The 20,762-nt window shown below is 41.9% G+C and overlaps 1 protein-coding gene across 1 annotated transcript; it reads left to right on the plus strand.

The window, feature by feature from the left end:
- Window positions 1-1,526: 1,526 nt before the first annotated feature.
- On the plus strand, window positions 1,527-20,762 carry LOC129811262 (proline-serine-threonine phosphatase-interacting protein 2-like). The gene is made up of 15 exons (XM_055862436.1): window positions 1,527-1,748; window positions 2,517-2,617; window positions 3,676-3,750; window positions 9,736-9,770; window positions 9,919-10,025; window positions 10,429-10,491; window positions 16,474-16,572; window positions 17,101-17,146; window positions 17,282-17,361; window positions 17,574-17,672; window positions 17,856-17,952; window positions 19,405-19,489; window positions 19,677-19,711; window positions 19,866-19,933; window positions 20,087-20,762. Exons 1-14 carry the CDS (start codon window positions 1,716-1,718, stop codon window positions 19,916-19,918), a joined length of 1,008 nt encoding a protein of 335 aa, XP_055718411.1. The 5' UTR covers window positions 1,527-1,715; the 3' UTR covers window positions 19,919-19,933; window positions 20,087-20,762.

Raw genomic sequence — 20,762 nt, forward strand, 5'->3', positions numbered from 1 at the left:
TCTGCACAACGCATCACCGGGGGCAAATTACCTTCTCTTCAGGAAACCTACAGCACCCGAAGGCCAAAAAGATCATCAAGGACAACAATCCCCTGAGCCACTGCCTGTTCATCTCGCTACCACCCAGAAGGCGAGGTCAGTATAGGTGCATCAAAGCTGGGCCCGAGAGACTGAAAAATAGCTTCTATCTCAAGGCCATCAGACTGTTAAACAGCCATCAATAACACAGAGAGGCTGCTGCCTACATACAGACTTGAAATCATTGGGCACTTTAACAAAGGATCACTAGTGACTAATAATGCCACTTTAAATAATGTTTACATATCTTGCATTACTCATCTCATATGTACATACTGTATTTTATACCATCTATTGCGCTCAGTCATTGCTCATCCATATATTTATATGTATATATTATTATTCCATTCCTTTACTTAGATTTGTGTGTATTAGGTAGAGGTTGTGACATTTATTTATTTATTTAACATTTATTTAAATAGGCAAGTCAGTTAAAAACAAATTCTTATTTCCAATGACGGCCTACCAAAAGGCAAAAGGCCTCCTGCGGGGACGGTGGCTGGGATTTAAATTAAAACAAATAAATATATATATATATAAATATAGGAAAAATACACATCACGACAAGAGAGACAACACTACATGAAGAGAGACCTAAGACAACAACATAGCAAGGAAGCAACACATTACAACACAGCATGGTAGCAACACAACATAGTAGGAGCACAAAACATTGTACTAACATTATTGGGCACAGACAACAGCACAAAGGGCAAGAAGATAAAGACAACAATACGTCACGCAAAGCAGCCACAACTGTCAGTAAGAGTGTCCATGTCTTGGAATGAAGATATTGAGATAAAACTGTCCCGTTTGAGTGTTTGTTGCAGCTCGTTCCAGTCGCTAGCTGCAGCGAACTGAAAAGAGGAGCGAGCCAGGGATGTGTGTGCTTTGGGGGCCTTTAACAGAATGTGACTGGCAGAACGGGTGTTGTATGTGGAGGATGAGGGCTGCAGTAGATATCTCAGATAGGGGGGAGTGAGGCCAAAGAGGGTTTTATAAATAAGCATCAACTAGTGGGTCTTGCGACAGGTATACAGATGACTTGTTAGATATTGCTGCACTGTCGGAACTAGAAGCACAGCATTTCGCTACACTTGGAATAACATCTGCTAACCATGTGTATGTGAAAAAAGACGATTTGATTTGATTTGATTTGAGGAAGAGAAGCTGTTGCCTTGGCAGCAGCTAATGGGGATCCATAATAAGTACAAGTACTTCACTTCTGTATGTCAGCTTGCCAATGAGGATTTTTAACTGTTCTCCAGATATAACCTGATTTCACCAATAAAAGCCTATTTACAAGAGAAGGGCATAAATACAGATAAAAGAGGAACCAAGAGCCAATAGATTCAAAGATATCCTTTATTCTCTCCTGCTGTTCCGCTTGTGACCACCAAGTGGCCCTTCTCTCTCGCTCTTGCGCTCTCTCGCTCCTTGCGCTCTCGCGCTCTCTCTCTCCTGCTGTAGATCGTGGTCGTTAGGACCCAGCAAAGAATATTTAGTGCTCCGTTGAGATATGAGCGGAGTCATAAACGCAACAATCCAATGGGAAGTCCATCAGTCACTAACACAGTATTAACATCGCAAAAAACAGCGGAATTACAAGAGTTGTACTGCCGCTATTCTTGTCTACAATGAGAGAACTTCACTTTAAGGATTACTTTTGGGTAAGTGCAAATGTTTGTATTTGCGTTGTGTGTCATCTGAGCTTAACCCTCATTAACTGTGCTTTCAGAACTATTTGTTTTTAGAGATCGAAATCAGATTTCGAAGTATTAACAAGTTGTAAACACAACTGAAGGAGCATACACAATTATCTATTTAACAAGTCTAGTGATGTTTGTTAGGTCATTGAATTTATTCAGAATATTACACACTGCATGGACTGGCTATTTTATTAGCACGTCTCTAACCCAGGAGTGTAGTTCTGGTCCTTTTGAACACCTTGTAATATGTGCAGATGCCAATCAAATTTGCAGGGCTCAGGAGTATACCTACCCCTGCAGTGTAGGCCTACTGTATACCTCTTTAATCACGTGGTTAAAATGATTATATGTTATTATCTCATGCAGACATACATTACAGGGCACGTCAACTGCAGTTTATCATCACAAACACATGTTTATTCATGCTCACGAAATACTTATATTGCTTCATTGCTGTTAGCTTTATTGTTTCCGTAGTCTGATGTATTGTGTGCTAAAACCCATTGGGAAGCTTTTACATTCTGGATTATTTTGGTTTTAGCCCTTGGGGGTCTTCTCTCTGTCAGTAATGTTGTAATAAGATGTTTCCTTTTTGATAGACTGTTAAAAGGCAATGCAGTGAGGAGTATAGGATTTTGATAGACCAATACTGGGAGGTTGTGAGAGACCCTCCATGGTGTGCTATGATTTGATTACTTATTGTTATTCCATCTTCCCTAATGTTGCCAGAACGGGGAGCTGACCAGTACCGGGGGTTATGACTGTGTCATCCAGCATCTCAACGATGGTAAGAGGACATGCAAGGAGATAGAAGACTTCATGAAAGCCAGGTGAGAAACCATGTGAGATATCATCCAATAGAAACCATTAATTGAATCCTCAGACTGCTAGAGAGAATATGCTCTGAAACAACAGTATGGATGCTGTCATTCTGTCTAGGTGCCAGCGCCCACAGGTTCTGCTGCCATGTTGGTGTTGTTGTTGTTGTGTCTATGTTTATTTTAACTGAATATCAGTCATGTTTTGTTGTGGACTGACCTTTTCAAAGGGCATGAGGGCTTCGTTCCACGATACAGAAGTAAGAAAGTCAGTCATGATTTATTTTCCACCATGCTTTAGATCATGTGGGCGCAGAAGGATTAATCATTCTATATCTAGACAAAGTGTACTGTGAATGGTTGTTGGTGTTCAACGAACACTGCTGCAGTGTTTCCTGTTTCTGGTGTCACTGAGTGTGCACTTACAGTAAAAGCGAGTGGTTCATCTGTTTTATCTGTTATTTCCTCATTTAGGACAGAAATTACACTATTATCCAATGGTCTAGAATGATGTTAGTGTTAATTTAATACAGTATGCAGACTACAGCTTACATATTTGTCTTTAGCTCTTGTCCTACTTCATATTTACTGTGTATTCACCTCACGATTTTGAATGTGGAGATTTGTCCTACCAATCTAAATTCCTGACCAATTGATACAGCATACTTAATCAAACTTCTAATTCTGAATCATTATTATGTTTAATAGTTTTACATTTTTTGTTTGCTCCCTCCTCTCTGGACTGTACTGTTTAATGATTAATCCAAGCACAATACAGACTGTGCAATCAGTCATGCACAAGGAAACAACTCCATAATAACACTGTTATATTGAAAGATATAAAGTGTGATTTTGCATGTGTTAGTTCCTCTAAGATAAAGAATTGAATGCCATTTTGAAGTTATCTTTTTTAATCTCGTGGACACTGTGGACTTCCCCTCTGTGGTGCATTGTGGTGTAGATCCTCATGCGATTGCCTAATGTTCTCTCATGCGCATACTGTAGCTAATGTTTGTTAACTGTATACCTTGTTGAATGCACATATGAAGAGATGTGTTTGGTTCTTTCAGAGCATCCATAGAGGAGAAGTATGCCAAAGAGCTACTGGGTCTCTCCAAAAAGGTGTGTGGGCACAATGAGATGAAGTAAGTAAATATTCCTGTTGCTGATGTTATTGATTCTTGAGTAGACATTGCTTGCCATCAGTCAGAGACTGTAGAAATGTATAGAAAAAATATTTGAAAGCCCTGCTATTGAAGGTAGATACACTTGTAATGGGCTTCAGGTGCGGACTGGAACCAAAAATCGGCCTTGGCATTTCTAACCCACCGGTAAAATGTTTTCCTTGAGGCCCTCACACCTGCCTATTTTTCCCCCCTAATTTTAAAATCAGAAACCCAAGGTAGACAGGCCCACTAGGCAACAAATTGACCAGCCCATCTGGCATTTGCCCAAAATACCAGATGACCAGTACCCCCGATGGGCTTGGTTAAAAGCCATCACATATTTAATAGCCTTCTGATTGCCTGGGTGCCAGTCTGTCTCTCAAGCAAGACAAGGAAATACAAACGTATATAGAGTTGTTGATATTGTCTTGTACACAGCCTTCAGATGGCACACTAGAAGGCTGTGAATCTAGCCACTGATAGCACTGTCTGACGTTGACAAAACCGTTTTGTTTCGCATGTAAAAAGATGGTATCTTCAGTGGCTCAATGGCCCATGCAGCACTATACATAGAGATACAAGTATGCATTAAGGCATTAGTGTTATTAGTGTGTTAATGTTATTAGATTGAATTGCTTTTGAGACTTTTTTTTTTGTTGAGAAGGATTCTGTCAGTGGCTTGAGTGCCCATCCTGTTTTAGTTTTGAGGTCTGGTGTTTGGAGGGGTTTTTAATGTAAACCCAATGAAGGTGCTAAGATACACTGAAAGGGTTTTAAAACATAATTGATGTATTCTGAAACACCCAAAGTGGTGTTTGGTGTTTTTAAGAGAGTGTCGTGAAAGCACTTCTCAATGCATGTAAAAGGCACCATCAAAAACACAACACTATTTTTTTGTGGACTGTCTCTCATACAATCAAATGGTTTAGAAATGCAACTAGTTACCGTAAATATTGATCGATTATCATTTTCAATCAATATTTTAAAACTTATTGTAGGCTCTTTTGCACATTCAGAGACAGAGCTGTCAAATGTTCCACATTTTTCTGAAATATCTTCCATTTTTTAAGAAGACACTGGCCTAATACGACTCAGGATATGACTCAGATGCGGAAGGTTCAATATACAGAGTAGTTTATTAAAACCACAGGAGGCAGGCAAAGGGCAGGTCGAGGACAGGCAGAGGTTCGTAACCAGGTCCGAGTCTGATAGGTACAGGGCGGCAGGCAGGCTCGGGGTCAGGGCAGGCAGAAAAGGTTGGAACCGGAAGAACTAGAAACCAGGGACTAATTATGAACAGGAGTACGGGAAAAACACGCTGGTAGGCTTGACGAGACAAGACAAACTAGCAACAGACAAACAGAAAACACAGGTATAAATGCACAGGGGAAATGGGCGACACCTGGAGGGGCGTGGAGACAAGCACAAGACAGGTGAAACAGATCAGGGTGTGACATGGGCATGTAATACTTTTCCTAGAGCCTGGCCTATTGTGATATTATACATTATGTTACAAATCAAAATGTTTAGGGCAACCTATAGCAGAGGTAACATGTATAAAGTGGGTCTTCATCACTGGTATTTGTGTGACAAGGTGGATTTGAACCTGGGTCTCCTGTTTGTCAAGACACTGCCTTAGTCCACTCAGACAGTCTTCAGGACTCAATGGTTTAACTGAACCAGACTTGTAACACTGAGCACATGGGCCCAATTCATACTTGAGATGAGTAGACTTAACATGGACTTAAGTCAATAGGACGTGGACTTAATTAAAAAAAAAATCTGAATACCTAAACTTCTATCAAGTTTGAGTAGGACCTCTGAAGAATATTTTTGTGGAATTCCACCTTCATTCCACCGCTCGGATGCTTTCTCCGGTGAGATAAATTCGCAAGTGGCTGAAACTAAGAAAAGTTGGTGGGTGCACAGTGCACTGTTCGGATGCTGGAACTATTTTGGATAACCATGCAAAGGTAGCCTACTTTTTGAAGTGATTCGTTTTACAATAAGATGAAAACATCATGACTGGTTGTGTTCATGGCACATAAAAAGATAATACATTTTACGTTTACTCCAAACTGAATTTATTTAGCTACGAAAACAATTGTTTCTATTGGAGGTAGTTCCCTCCCTGTTCTGTCTGCTCTGTTTGCTTCTGCTTGGTTCTTAAACTGTAAACTGTTTCCGCTGCAGGATGTAATGAATAAACCCCGGTTTTCTGAGTGCTACATGTAGTTAATTGACACTGACAACATTGACAATGTCACTGGCTTGTTTGTCTATTACTTTTGTGAGCTTTGTCTATAGCCTATGGCTTACCATGCCACATGTTATTGCATCCCACTTTTGACATTCATATTATCTTGTTGCTATATTTGCATACCTTTTATTCCTGTATATGCATTTCATATATTGCTATTTATATGTTTAATTATTTGATATTCATATTGCAATTTATTTATAGTATAGCAGTTAATAACTAATTATGCATTCATGTACTTCATATGTAATTATTGCTTGTTATGTGGTTTCTCTGTCTCCCTGCAGAAAACCATACATGCATACATACATACATACATACATACTGTTCAAAAGTTCGGGGTCACTTAGAAATGTCCTTTTTTTGAAAGAAAAGCACATTTTTTGTTCATTATACCCGCAAAACACCAGTCTCAACGTCAACAGTGAAGCGGCAACTCCGAGATGCTGGCCTTCTAGGCAGAGTTGCAAAGAAAAAGCCATATCTCAGCCAATAAAAAGAAAAGATTAAGATGGGCAAAATGACACAGACACTAGACAGAGGAACTCTGCCTAGACCAGCATCTCGGAGTCGCCTCTTCACTGTTGACGTTGAGACTGGTGTTTTGCAGGTACTATTTAATGAAGCTGCCAGCTGAGGACTTGTGAGGCGTCTCTTTCTCAAACTAGATACTCTAATGTACTTGTCCTCTTGCTCAGTTGTGCACCGGGGCCTCCCACTCTTCTTTCTATTCTGGTTAGAGCCAGATTGCGCTGTGCTGTGAAGGGAATAGTACACAGCGTTGTATGAGATCTTCAGTTTCTTGGCAATTTCTCGCATGTAATAGCCTTCATTTCTCAGAAAAAGAATAGACTGACGAGTTTCAGAAAAAAGTGCTTTGTTTCTGGCCATTTTGAGCCTGTAATCGAACCCACAAATGCTGATGCTCCAGATACTCAACTAGTCTTATAAAGAACAGTTTTATTGCTTCTTTAATCAGCACAACAATTTTCAGCTGTGCTAACATCATTGCAAAAGGGTTTTCTAATGATCAATTAGCCTTTTTAAATGATAAACTTGGATTAGCTAACACAACGTGCCATTGGAACACAGGAGTGATGGTTGTTGATAATGGGCCTCTGTAGGACTATGTAGATATTCCATAAAAAATCTGCCGTTTCCAGCTACAATAGTCATTTACAACATTAACAATATCTACATTGTATTTCTGATCAATTTGATGTTGTTTTAATGGACAAAAAATTTGCTTTTCTTTCAAAAACAAGGACATTTCTAAGTGACCCCAAACGTTTGAACAGTAGTGTACATACATACATACATACATACATACATACATACATACATACATACATACATACATACATACATACATACATACATACATACAGTACCAGTCAAAGGTTTGGACACACCTACTCATTCAAAACTATGAAATAACACACATGGAATAATGTAGTAACCAAAAATGTGTAAACATATCAAAATCTATTTTAGATTCTTCGAAGTAACCACCCTTTGTCTCGATGACAGCTTTGCACACTCTTGGCATTCTCTCAACCAGCTTCACCTGGAATGCTTTTCCAAAAGTCTTGAAGAAGTTCCCACATACGGTATGTTGAGCACTTGTTGGCTGCTTTTCCTTCACTCTACGGTCCAACTCATCCAAAACCATCTCAATTGGGTTGAGGTCGGGTGATTGTGGAGCCCAGATGGGATGGCGTATCGCTGCAGAATGCTGTGGTAGACATTTTGGTTAAGTTTGCCTTGAATTCTAAATCAATCACGACAGTGTCACCAGCAAAGCACCCCCACACCATCACACCTCCTCCTCCATGCTTCCCGGTGGGAACCACACATGCGGAGATCATCCATTCACCTACTCTGCGTCTCACAAAGACATGGTGGTTGGAACCAAAAATCTCAAATTTGGACTAATCAGACGAAGGACAGATGTCCACCGGTCTAATGTCCATTGTTCGTGTTTCTTGGCCCAAGCAAGTCTCTTATTATTATTATTGGTGTCCTTTAGTAGTGGTTTCTTTACAGAAATTTGACCATGAAGGCCTGATTCACGCGGTCTCCTCTGAATAGTCGATGTTGAGATGTGTCTGTTACATTTATTTGGGCTGTAATTTCTGAGGCTGGTAACTCTAATGAACGTATCCTCTGCAGCAGAGGTAACTCTGGGTCTTCCTTTACTGTGGCGGCCCTCACAAGAGCCAGTTTCATCATAGCGCTTGATGGTTTTTGCGACTGCACTTGAAGAAACTTTCAAAGTTCTTGACATTTTCCGGATTGACTGACCATCATGTCTTAAAGTAATGATGGACTGCCATTTCTCTTTGCTTATTTGAGCTGTCCTTGCCATAATATGGACTTGGTCTTTTACCAAATAGGGCTATCTTTTGTATACCAACCTTACCTTGTCATAACACAACTGATTGGCTCAAATGCATTAAGAAGGAAAGAAATTCCACAAATAAACTTTTAACAAGGCACATCTGTTAATTGAAATGCATTCCAGGTGACTACCTCATGTGGCTGGTTGAGAGAATGCCAAGAGTGTGCAAAGCTGTCATCAAGGCAAGGGGTGGCTGCTTTGAAGAATCTGAAATATAAAATATATTTTGATTTGTTTAACACTTTTTTTGGTTACTACATGATTCCATATGTGTTATTTCATAGTTTTGATGTCTCCACTACTATTCTACAATGTAGAAAATAGTAAAAATAAAGAAAAACTCTTAAATGAGTAGGTGTGTCTAAACTTTTGACTGGCTGGTACTGTACGTACCTACAAACATACATACTACGTACTACGTTTCCCACTGGCTGGTCAATCCTAATCACAGCCAATCAAGACAAGGATCACAGATTAATGCCAACTGAACTGTCAACTGTCAATCATATCATCTAACTCAAGCGTACTGTGATTCAATCTATCTGAATAGAATGTATATGAACATATCTGAATATAATGTCATTCCCTTGATTTTGAACAATATTAATATTATAAATACCTTACAGATCTTGTAACTGTCTTACTTTATCAATATAAAAATGTGAAAGACCTGTTAATGTTTTGCCATTGGATCATTTGCAAAGAAAAGATAAAGCATTTGACGCTTGTAAATATGATTAATTGTGCTTTTATTAATTATAATCCTAGACAATCTTATTAGTTTGTATTTTCACAAAACTATATTTTCTGGTGTTCTTTGTTTGTGAATAATACTCTACATTTGACCTTCTGAAATGACCAAAGAGGAGTTTATCAACACACACCGTATAAGAGCAGGGAATGCATTCTGCACTAGAAAGGATTCGAAACACCATCATTAGTGTTTAAGAGCTTTAGAGGGAGGAAACGGCACCAAAAGAGAATGAATCTATTTCTGCACTAAACAGGACTCGAAACAACAAAATAGTGTTTTTGTCATTTCCCTGTAGCACTCCCAATCTCTGGCAAGGTGTTGCACAACTCTAGATTATTTGGTGTTACAACACACCGTGTTATGTTTCGGAAAATCTCAGAATGATATGTTTCAACACTCTAGCAAAGTCAAGGTTTTGTCTCCTTAACGTTGGTGGCAGCTCAGTTGCCGCTAGTTGTAGTGTTACAAAACGCTTACATTTTAACAGCGTAGGTTGTACTGCATGCATTACTTTTCATAAAGCTGGTGTTTGTTTGTTTCATTATTTAGCACACTGAAGAGATCCCTGGACATGTTCAAACTGCGTAAGTGTTTTGCTGTCACAACAAATGTTTCTGATGTATGTTGATGACTAAGCTCAAATCTTTCTATTTCCATGTGTGAGTGAGTGAGTTCGTGTGTGTGTGTTCATGTAATATACTAACTCCCTCAAAACCCTCCTTTACAACATAGAAACTGAACATGTGAGTTTATCACACCTACAACTGGCACAAACAATGCGGGACGAGGCAAAAAAACTGGAGGACTTCAGGGAGAGACAGAAAGAAGCAAGAAAAAAGGTACATTAGAAACCAACCAATTACTTTAAAAAAATGACACAAATGTAGGAATTCATACGACCTTTAATTACTAATAGACCTTATACATTGCTAATACTGTGCACTTTGCTTAATAGTGAATGCAGTTATAGTGATCAATTGCTTATCAACCGCTTATATCAACTTATGTAGTGAGGCGAGCCACCAACCAGAGGGTTGCCAGTTCGAATACCATGTCTGACGAAAACCTGAAACCTCTGTGTGTCTTTCGGGATGGGATGGGAAGTCAGATTTCAGTTGGACCTTGTGATCTTAATCCTAATCGCCCTGCACAGATGTGATAATTATCGGGGTGCAAATCATGGATATATCATCTCTATCGTCTTTGCTTTAATATAATATATTTGACACCTCTTCTTCACAGGTAGAACAACAGATGGATGCCCTACACAAACAGAGGGCCACGCAGTTCAAAAAAACCATGGAGGTAAACTGGAGAACTTTCCTACATTTTTTGTCAAACCAGCAGTTATCATCCCTGAACTAAGTAATCCCGAATTGATCATCTGTTCTCTAAAGGCATGTCTGGTTTCAGTCATCATGCTACCAAAACATGAAGCAGTCTTGCAATCTAAGTAATACTTAATCTGAGAAGAGGGAAGTTCATCAACAGCCATGGGGAGTGAAGAATGGAGGAACCTCTCAAATACATGGAGAGTTTCATTATATGTACTGGGGCACCTCAATTAAATGGGAAGTTACTGTAAATTAGATACATATTATGTAGCCTACAAAAGCAGGTCACTGAGCAGGTCCCTTTTCTAGTCAGGTCTATTTAGACTACATGTGGTTTGTAAAACATTATGATAATGAAGTCTGTTCCATTCAGATGAAGGATCTTAATTTGACCTCTATTGTCACAGCAAAATAATCCTGCAGCCACATAATGTTGCTTGATCAGTGGTTAGGCTTTCAGCTGGCTAAAAGTAGTCTTCATGAAAAGTGCAATACTGTTATTATAACCGTGTGTTAGTGTTGGTTTTCAGTTAATTTATGTAAATCATGAAGGTCATCTGCATTTCCTTGGGTGCAGGACAAATCTCAGCAACAGAAGATATATCAAATTAAGGTCCTACAACTGTATCGAGTTCTGGGAATAACAAAAGCTATAAAAACAAATGTTCCTTCTGTTTTCCTTATTATTCCCTTCTATCCTGCAGGGCTACAGGGCAAAGGTTACTAGTAAACACAAGTTGTGCTTTGTGCAGTTCCACTCAGAGAACGCTGGAGTCAGTCCTGGGCACATATTCACATTTTAGATTATGATGAAGGAGATCAAATCAGATTTTATTTGTCACATGTTGAATACAATATGTGTAGACCTTACAGTGAAATGCTTACTTACGAGCCCTTAACCAACAATGCAGAGTAATAAAAAAGTAAGTAAGAAATATTTGCTAAATAATCTAAAGGAAAAATAGTAACATAATAAAAATAACAGTAATGAGGCTATATACAGGGCGTACCCGTACCGAGTCATTGTGCTGGGGTCGAGGTAATTGAGGTAATATGTCAAGTATATGTCAAAACTGCTCCAGCTCCTTCAAGTTGGATGGGTTCCGCTGGTGTACAGCAATCTTTAAGTCATACCACAGATTCCCAATTGGATTGAGGTCTGGGCTTTGACTAGGCCATTCCAAGACATTTAAATGTTTCCCCTTAAACCACTTGTGTTGCTTTAGTAGTATGCTTAGGGTCATTGTCCTGCTGGAAGGTGAACCTCCGTCCCAGTCTCAAATCTCTGGAAGTCTAAAAACAGGTTTCCCTCAAGAATTTCCCTGTATTTAGCACCATCCATCATTCCTTCAATTCTGACCAGTTTCCCAATCCCTGCCAATGAAACACATCCCCACAGCATGATGCTGCCACCACCATGCTTCACTGTGGGGATGGTGTTCTCCGGGTGATGAGAAGTGTTGGGTTTGCGCCAGACATAGCGTTTTTCCTTGATGGCCAAAGAGCTCAATTTTAGTCTCATCTGACCAGAGTACCTTCTTCCATGTGTTTGGGGAGTCTCCCACATGTCTTTTGATGAACACCAAACATCTTTAAGCAATGGCTTTTTTTCTGGCCACTCTTCCGTAAAGCCCAGCTCTGTGGAGTGTACGGCTTAAAGTGGTCCTATGGACAGATACTCCAATCTCCGCTGTGGAGCTTTGCAGTTCCTTCAGGGTTATCTTTGGTCTCTTTGTTGCCTCTCTGATTAATGTCCTCCTTGCCTGGTCCGTGAGTTTTGGTGGGCTGGCCCTCTCTTGGCAGGTTTGTTGTGGTGTCATATTCTTTCCATTTTTAATAATGGATTTAATGGTGCTTTGTGGGATGTTCAAAGTTTCTGATATATTTTTATAACCCAACCCTGATCTGTACTTCTCCACAACTTTGTCCCTGACCTGTTTGGAGAGCTCCTTGGTCTTCATAGTGCCGCTTGCTTGGTGGTGCCCCTTGCTTAGGGGTGTTGCAGACTCTGGGGCCTTTCAGAACAGGTGTGTGTATATATACTGAGATCATGTGACAGATCATGTGACACTTGGATTGCACACAGGTGGACTTTATTTAACTAATTATGTATCTTATGAAGGTAATTGGTTGCACCAGATCTTATTTAGTGGCTTCGTAGCAAAGGGGGTGAATACATATGCACGCACCACTTTTAATTTTTAAAATATTTAAAATATTTTTTTAAACAAGTCATTTTTTTCATTTCACTTGACCAATTTGGACTTTGTTTTGTATGTCCATTACATGAAAGCCATTTAAAATACAGGTTGTAATGAAAGAAAATAGGAAAAACGCCAAGGGGGTGAATACTTTTGCAAAGCACTGTACTCTTTCAAGGGTTTTTCTTATTTTTTTTTTTTTACTATTTTCTACATTGTATAATGATAGATAAGACATCAATACCATTAAATAACACATGGAATCATGTAGTAACCAAAAAAGTGTTAAACAAATCAAAATATATTTTATATTTGAGATTCTTCAAAGTAACCACCCTTTGCCTTGATGACAGCTTTACACACTCTTGGCATTCTCTCAACCAACTTCACCTGGAATGCTTTTCAAAAGTGTTGAAGTAGTTCCCACATATGCTGAGCACGTGTTGGCTGCTTTTCCTTCACTTTGTGGTCCATCTCATCCCAAACCATCTCAATTGGTTTGACGTATGTCTTGGCGTTCCTGTAGTGCTTGCCATGTAATAGCAGAGAGAATAGTCTATGACTTGGGTGACTGGTGTGTTTGACCATTTTTAGGGCCTTCCTCTAACACCGCCTGGTTTAGAGGTCCTGGATGGTAGGGAGCTCGACCCCAGGGATGTACGCCTTGCGGTCAGATGCCAAGCAGTTGCCATACCAAGCGGTGATGCAACCAGCAGGATGCTCTTGATGGTGCAGCTGTAGAACTTTTGGAGGGTCTGAGGACCCATGCCAAATCTTTTCAGCCTCCTGAGGGGGAATAGGCGTTGTCGTCACGACTGTGTTGTTCTGCTTGGACCAACTTAGGTCCTTAGTGATGTGGACACCAAGGAACTTGAAGCTCTCGACCTTCTCCACTGCAGCCCCGTCGATGTGAATGTGAGCGTGCTTGGCCCTACCTTTCCTTTAGTCCACGATCAGCTCCTTTGTCTTGCTCACGTTGAGGGAGATGTTGTTGTCCTGGCACCACACTATCCTCCCTATAGACTGTCTCATTGTTGTTGGGGATCAGGCCTACCACCGTCGTTGGCAAACTTAATGATGGTGTGAGAGTTGTGCATGGACACACAGTCGTTGGTGAACAGGGAGGACAGGAGGGGACTAAGCACGCACCCCTGAAGGACCCCTTTGTTGAGGGTCAGCATGGCGGATGTTTTATTGTCTACCCTCACCACCTGGGGGTGGCCCCTCAGGAAGTCCAGAATCCAGGTGCAGAGGTGTTCAGTCCCATGATCCTTAGCTTAGTAATGAGCTTGGAGGGCACTATTGTGTTGAACACTGAGCTGTAGTCAATGAACAGCATTCTCACGTAGGTGTTCATTTTGACCAGGTGGGAAAGGGCAGTGTGTAGTGCAGTAGAGATTGTATCATGTGTGGATCTGTTGGGGTGGTATGTGAATTGGAGTTGGTCCAGAATTTCTGGGAGGATGGTTTTGATGTGAGCCATGACCAGCCTTTTCAAAACATTTCATCACTACAGATGTGAGTGCTACCGGGCTATAGTCATTTAGACAGGTTACCTTGGCGTTCTTCGGCACAAGGACTATGGTGGTCTGCTTGAAACATGTAGGTATTACAGACTAGGTCAAGGAGAGGTAAAAAATATCAGTGAAGACACTTGCTAGCTGGTCTGCACATGCTTTGAGTACGCGTCCTGGTAATCTTTCTGACCCTGTGGCCTTGTGAATTTGAACCTGTTTAAGGGTCTTACAAAAAAAGGCTACGACGAGCGTGACCATAAAGTCTTCTGGAACAGCTGGTGTTCTCGTGCATGGTTCAGTGTTGCTTGCCTTGAAGCGAGCATAGAAGGAATTTAGCTCGTCTGGTAGGCTCCCGTCACTGGGCAGCTCACGGCTGTGTTTCCCTTTGTAATCTGTGATAGTTTGCAAGCCCTGCCACATCCGATGAACATAGTAGAACTCGATCTTAGTCCTCTATTAGCGCTTTTCCTGTTTGATGGTTCGTCGTAGAGCGTAGCAGGGTTTCTTATAAGCGTCCGGATTAGTGTCCCGCTCCTTGCCTGTAATCCATTGCTTCTGCTTGGGATATGAACGTACCTTCACTATGGGGACAACGTCGTCGATGCACTTATTAATGAAGCCGGTGACTGATGTGGTATACTGCTAAATGCTATCGGATGAATCCCAGAACATATTCCAGACTGTGCTAGCAAAACAGTCCTGTAGCCTAGCATCCGCTTCATCGGACCACTTCTGTAATTGAACACTGGTTGAGTGCGGGCACTGATACCTCTTGTTTGAGTTTTTGCTTGTAGGCAGGAATCGGGAAGATAGAGTTGTGGTCCGATTTTCCAAATGGAGAGCTGTAAAGATGATCTCGAATTTTCTTTCCTCTAGTTGCACATTTGACATGCTGGTAGAAATTAGGTAAAACGGATTTCAGTTTTCTTGCGTTAAGTCCCTGGTCACGAGGAATGCGATCTCTGAATTTGAATTTTCTTGTTTGGTTATGCCTTGTACAGCTCGTTGAGTGCATGTAACGGCTGTCGTCGGTGGAAGAAGGAGAGGACCAATGCGCAGCGTGGTAATAGTTCATCTTATTTAATGGAAGTGAACAACTCAAAATAAAAACAACAAAAGTGACAACCGAAACAGTTCTATCTGGTGCAGACACACAAAGACTGAAAACAACCACCCACAAAACCCAACACAAAACAGGCTACCAAAATATGGTTCCCAATCAGAGACAACACAAAACACCTGCCTCTGATTGAGAACCATATCAGGCCAAACACAGAAATAGGAAAACATAGAAATATAAACATAGACTGCCCACCCCAACTCACGCCCTGACCATACTAAATAAAGACAAAACAAAGGAAATAAAGGTCAGAACGTGACAGTGCAGTCTTCGTGCCAGCATTGGTTTGTGGTGGTAAATAGACAGCTACAAAGAATATAGATGAGAACTCTCTTGGTAAATAGTGTGGTCTACGGCTTATCACAAGGTACTCTAACTAAGGTGAGCAAAACTTAGAGACTTCTTTAATATTAGAGATCGTGCACCAGCTGTTGTTAATAAAGAGACACAGACCCTCCCCCTGATCTTACCGGAGGCTGCTGTTCTGTCTTGCCGATTTACGGAAAACCCAGCTAACTGTAAATTATCCATGTCCTTGTTCAGACACGACTCGGTGAAACATAAAATATTACAGTTTTTAATGTCCCGTTGATAAGAAATTCTCGAACGTAGCTCATCCAGTTCATTCACTAGTAGTTGCACGTTCACCAGTAGAACGGAGGGTAGAAGCGGATTATCCACTCGCCGACACAGTCTCGCCAGGCATCTGGCTCGCCGACCCCTGTAGCGGCATCTCCTCTTCTTACGAATTACGGGGGTTTGGGCCTGGTCCCGGAAGAGATCAGCACTCCAACTCTGTCTCTTTCTAAGCGCCTGGCGTTTTTCATTGGTCAGACAAAGTGGTACTTTTAGGGCTGGGCATGTTGTGTCACATTGCCATGCCAACTGCTACTGAAACATCAGGCATTTTATACACATTGGAATGACCTCAGATTATTGAAAAATGCAGGTTGTGGTAGTTGAATTCAATTGCATGGGCTTCATGTTTTATTTAGAGATTTTTATGTTATGTGAAGACAGTAGAGTCTAGTAGAGTCAGTAAACTATATTATCAGTTATTTCCTACCATCACCCCCCCACCAACCCCCCCTCCCTGTCCATGTCGTTAACCACAGTCAAAGAAGACATATGAGCAGAAGTGTCGCGACAAAGAGGAAGCAGAACAGAACATGAACCGAAACACCAGCACCAGCAATGTCAAGCAGCAGGAAAAGGTGAGTAATCTGAGAGACTGTGGGGGGTTGGGCAGGGGGTTGTGGGGGGTTGGGCAGGGGGTTGGGGGGGGGGGGTCTAGTGGTAGTGCTGCTGCCCCCGGACCACACATTGCCCCTGCAGCCATAGGTTCAAAACCAGACAGCAACACTTTCCATTCTATGTCCATCTCCTTTATCTCATCAATCACTTATTCACTGTATTTGTTGATCATTTAAAAAAAGATACATCAAAAAGAAACAGAAAACACTAGTGACAATAAATTATGTGAGTGAGCCATGGGAATCGTTTCAAATGAAATAGCATACCTATTTTGAGCACAGGAATCAGACCACAAAAATTAGGCCTACACTGACCACAGGAAGAACAAGGCTATCTAGCTTGTACACTGTCAATGAAGAGGACATTTACAAATCAGACATGTGTTTTCACTCCTATATGCAGCATTGTATTGAAGTAAGTAATACCTGAACACAAGAAAGAGTTGAATAAAGTACAGAATCAGGGATTTTCTTTTCTTTATCTTTCAGCTATTGGCAAAAACACAGCAAGCAAAGCAGAATGCAGAAGAAGCTGGTAACAATGACAACATATTCTCCTTTGGTCTCTTAGCAACCATCAGCAGGAAAACCACAATTGAGTCTAAATATCATCTAAAATGTGCCTGTATACTATGGTCTCCCAAGATGTATCCTCTGATTTGAACCCCAGACAGGCTATACTTGCACAATGTGTCTGTGCTGGGAAAAACCAGGGAGGACTGGCAGAAAGAACACGTTAAAGCATGTGAGGTAAGGGCCAGAAAGCATGATGACATTTAGTTTCTTTGTTAGTTACATACTGTATTACTGGTGTAGTATGTGTAATAGTTTGACTACATCCAGGTATTTGTTTGTTAGCTATGTGTTGTAGTATTGGTATATATCATTTACATCCAGTTATTTGTTTGTCAGCTATAGGTTGTAATACTGGTATATATAATATAGTGCTCTGTTACATCCAGGTATTTGAGAAGCAGGAAGTGGAGAGGATCAATACTCTAAGGAACATGGTGTGGACTCACCTCAACCAGCTCTCCCAGCAGTGTGTCACCAGCGATGAGGTAAAGTGCTTCTAGGGACTCATCAATGTGCAATCTGCAATATTACTTACTGATATTGCATTTGTATTAATGATACCCATTGATTTTCTAAGAATATAGCAAATGAAGGATTGTGGCTGTAAGTGACCTTCCGTATTGCTTTGTGTTTCTAACTCTTGTTTCTGTGTGTGTCTATGGGTTCAGCTTCATGAGGAAGTGAGGAAGTCTCTTGAACAGTGTGACATACAGGAGGATATAGAACACTTTGTGAACCTCAGACGGACTGGGGACAAACCGCCTGGTACAGTTCTCACTCTTCACAGATCACCTTTGACAACAGACACATACAATATATTATAGGTCCTCTAAGGACCACAAACAGACTGACTTTTTAGTGTCATCCATGATGGCATAAATGTTGTCCTAATTTTGGTGTGTCCGGGTCCCCCTCCCTAACAGTCTAGTTGTGTATTGTAGTTGTACTGTCCTCACCCCCTGGCCTTCTCTGTCCTCACCCCTCACTCCTTGGCCTGCTCTGTCCTCACCCACTGGCCTGCTCTGTCCTCACGCCTCACCCCCTGGCCTGCTCTATCCTCACCCCACACTCGCTGGCCTGCTCTGTCCTCACCCCTCATTCCCTGCTCTGTCCTCGTCCCTCACCCCTCACTCTCTGGCCTGCTCTGTCCTCACTCCCTGCCCTGCTCTGTCCTCACCCCTCATCCCCTGCTCTGTCCTCACCCCTCACCTCTCACTCCCTGGCCTGCTCTGTCCTCACCCCCTGGCCTGCTCTGTCCTCACCCCCTGGCCTGCTCTATCCTCACTCCCTGGCCTGCTCTGTCCTCACCTCCTGGCCTGCTCTCCTGGCCTACCCCTCATCCCCTGCTCTGTCCTCACCCTTCAACCCCTGGCCTGCTCTGTCCTCAACCCTCATCCCCTGCTGTGTCCTCAACCCTCATCCCCTGCTCTGTCCTCACCCCTCACCTCTCACCCCCTTGCCTGCTCTGTCCTCACCCCTCAACCCCAGGCCTGCTCTGTCCTCAAGGAGCGAGGGGTGAGGACAGAGCAGGCCAGGGGATGAGGGGTGAGGACAGAGCAAGGTAGGACGTGAGAGGTGAGGCCTGCTCTGTCCTCAACCCCTGGTCTTCTCTGTCCTCACCCCCTGGCCTGCTCTGTCCTCACCCTTATCCCCTACTCTGTCCTCACTCCCTGGCCTGCTCTGTCCTCACCCCTCGCTCCCTGGCCTGCTCTGTCCTCACTCCCTGGCCTGCTCTGTCCTCACCCCTCGCTCCCTGGCCTGCTCTGTCCTCACTCCCTGGCCTGCTCTGTCCTCACTCCCTGTCCTGCTCTGTCCTCACCCCTCACTCCCTGGCCTGCTTTGTCCTCACCCCTCGCTCCCTGGCCTGCTCTGTCCTCACCCCTCACTCCCTGGCCTGCTGTCCTCACCCCCTGGCCTGCTCTGTCCTCACCCTTCAACCCCAGGCCTGCTCTGTCCTTACCCCTCATCCCCTGCTCTGTCCTCATCCCTCACCTCTCACTCCCTCGCCTGCTCTGTCCTCACCCCTCACTCCCTGGCCTGCTCTGTCCTCACCTCCTGGCCCTGCTCTGTCCTCAACCCTCACCCCCTGGCCTGGCCTGTTCTGTCCTCAACCCTCAACCCCTGGCCTGCTCTGTCCTCACCCCCTGGTCTGCTCTGTCCTCACCCCATGGCCTGCTCTGTCCTCACCCCCTGGTCTGCTCTGTCCTCACTCCTCAGCTCCTGTTCTGTATGAGAACTTCTACAGCGGTCAGAGGGTCCCCGTAGGACCACCATTCTCCCGAACGGCTCCTCCTATCACCAGGTGAGAGAGGTTTTATCAATAAAATTATTTTTCAAGCAAACCAAGAGTTGCTGAATATTGTTTCACCCTGAGAGAGGAACGACCCACACAGCAGATGAGGATCTTCACCTTGCCACAAAAAATCATGTTTTTCATAATTCTCATCATGTCATGTCGATTTCTATTTTGTCTGTTTTGTGAAAATCAGGAGAGGACCATTGCCTAATCCAAACAATACCGAAGGTACATGTTAAAAAACTCTATACAGATAGATATTATGACAGTTGTCAGATTTGATCCATCATTTAATATATTGATAAACTGTTATTTTATTTCCTTTTTAATGACAAGCCACTGTTTGTCTGTTTTATTTGTGCTTTGAATTCCTCTGCTGTAGGTGATGTGATCTACTCAACTGTAGATCCAGGCTACAGTGCTCTACAATACTAGAACATATATTCAGTGGTAAGTACTTTATTCTTCAGTATTACAGCTTTAGTCAAATGACCATTGTTATCACAATAAGTTTGAGCCTGACTAAAACAATGGGTTTATTTGTTTCTTAACTCGTTGTTTCCACTTTTCCATGGATATTGACTGCCTGGTGGATTTACACAGATGGCTGAGTGGGGATTCCTTCATTGATGGATATAAAGAGTGGACTCGGTGCCTTCGTGGTCATTCAACAGTGACACCTGACAAACCAACTACCAAAATATCAGCAATGCTGACGTTAGTAGAGCATGTTTGATTGTGTCACCATTGTGGTTTTATAGCTGTGTTATAAACAGTAAGATGATGTGTCATAGCTCAATATATGTAAATAGATTCCAGAATGTATGAATATACTTAGTATTCTACAGTCTAAACCAGGAAATATAATTAAAGCAAAAATAAAAGTAATCACTTTATAAGTTATTAACATTTGGGACAGCAGACATTCCAAAGCATTTTGCAACTTTTCAATATAAGAGGGTTACTTTTATTTGTTGATTAATAACATTAATTTTACAACAATACAGGTACATGATCTAAATGTTTTAAAGTTGTGTGATGAAGGCAAAATAACGTTAATAATTTAAATATTTGTTGTTGAACAATAAATATGTTTGTCAGTCACTTAATTAACACATTATTCTGTATCTTTGTAGAACCTATTTGTTTCCTGTTGTGGTCAATAATAATCTGATTGGTCTGTACTTGAACACTACATTGTGTTACTCAGGCTAGTTTCTGGTTGATGATTGCACACAGATCTTGATAAGAAAATTGAATAAAGGGCAGTTTAAGGTTG

Source organism: Salvelinus fontinalis, chromosome 2 (genome assembly GCF_029448725.1).
Source record: "Salvelinus fontinalis isolate EN_2023a chromosome 2, ASM2944872v1, whole genome shotgun sequence".
Lineage (NCBI taxonomy): Eukaryota > Metazoa > Chordata > Actinopteri > Salmoniformes > Salmonidae > Salvelinus > Salvelinus fontinalis.

What these genes read in the sequence shown, in the direction of transcription:
- LOC129811262 (XM_055862436.1), top strand. Translation starts at nt 1,716, where the DNA reads ATGAGAGAACTTCACTTTAAGGATTACTTTTGG. An exon ending in ACTTTAAGGATTACTTTTGG is followed by an intron (nt 1,749 to 2,516) that starts GTAAGTGCAAAT and finishes TAATGTTGCCAG; the next exon opens with AACGGGGAGCTGACCAGTAC. An exon ending in AACACGTTAAAGCATGTGAG is followed by an intron (nt 17,362 to 17,573) that starts GTAAGGGCCAGA and finishes TGTTACATCCAG; the next exon opens with GTATTTGAGAAGCAGGAAGT.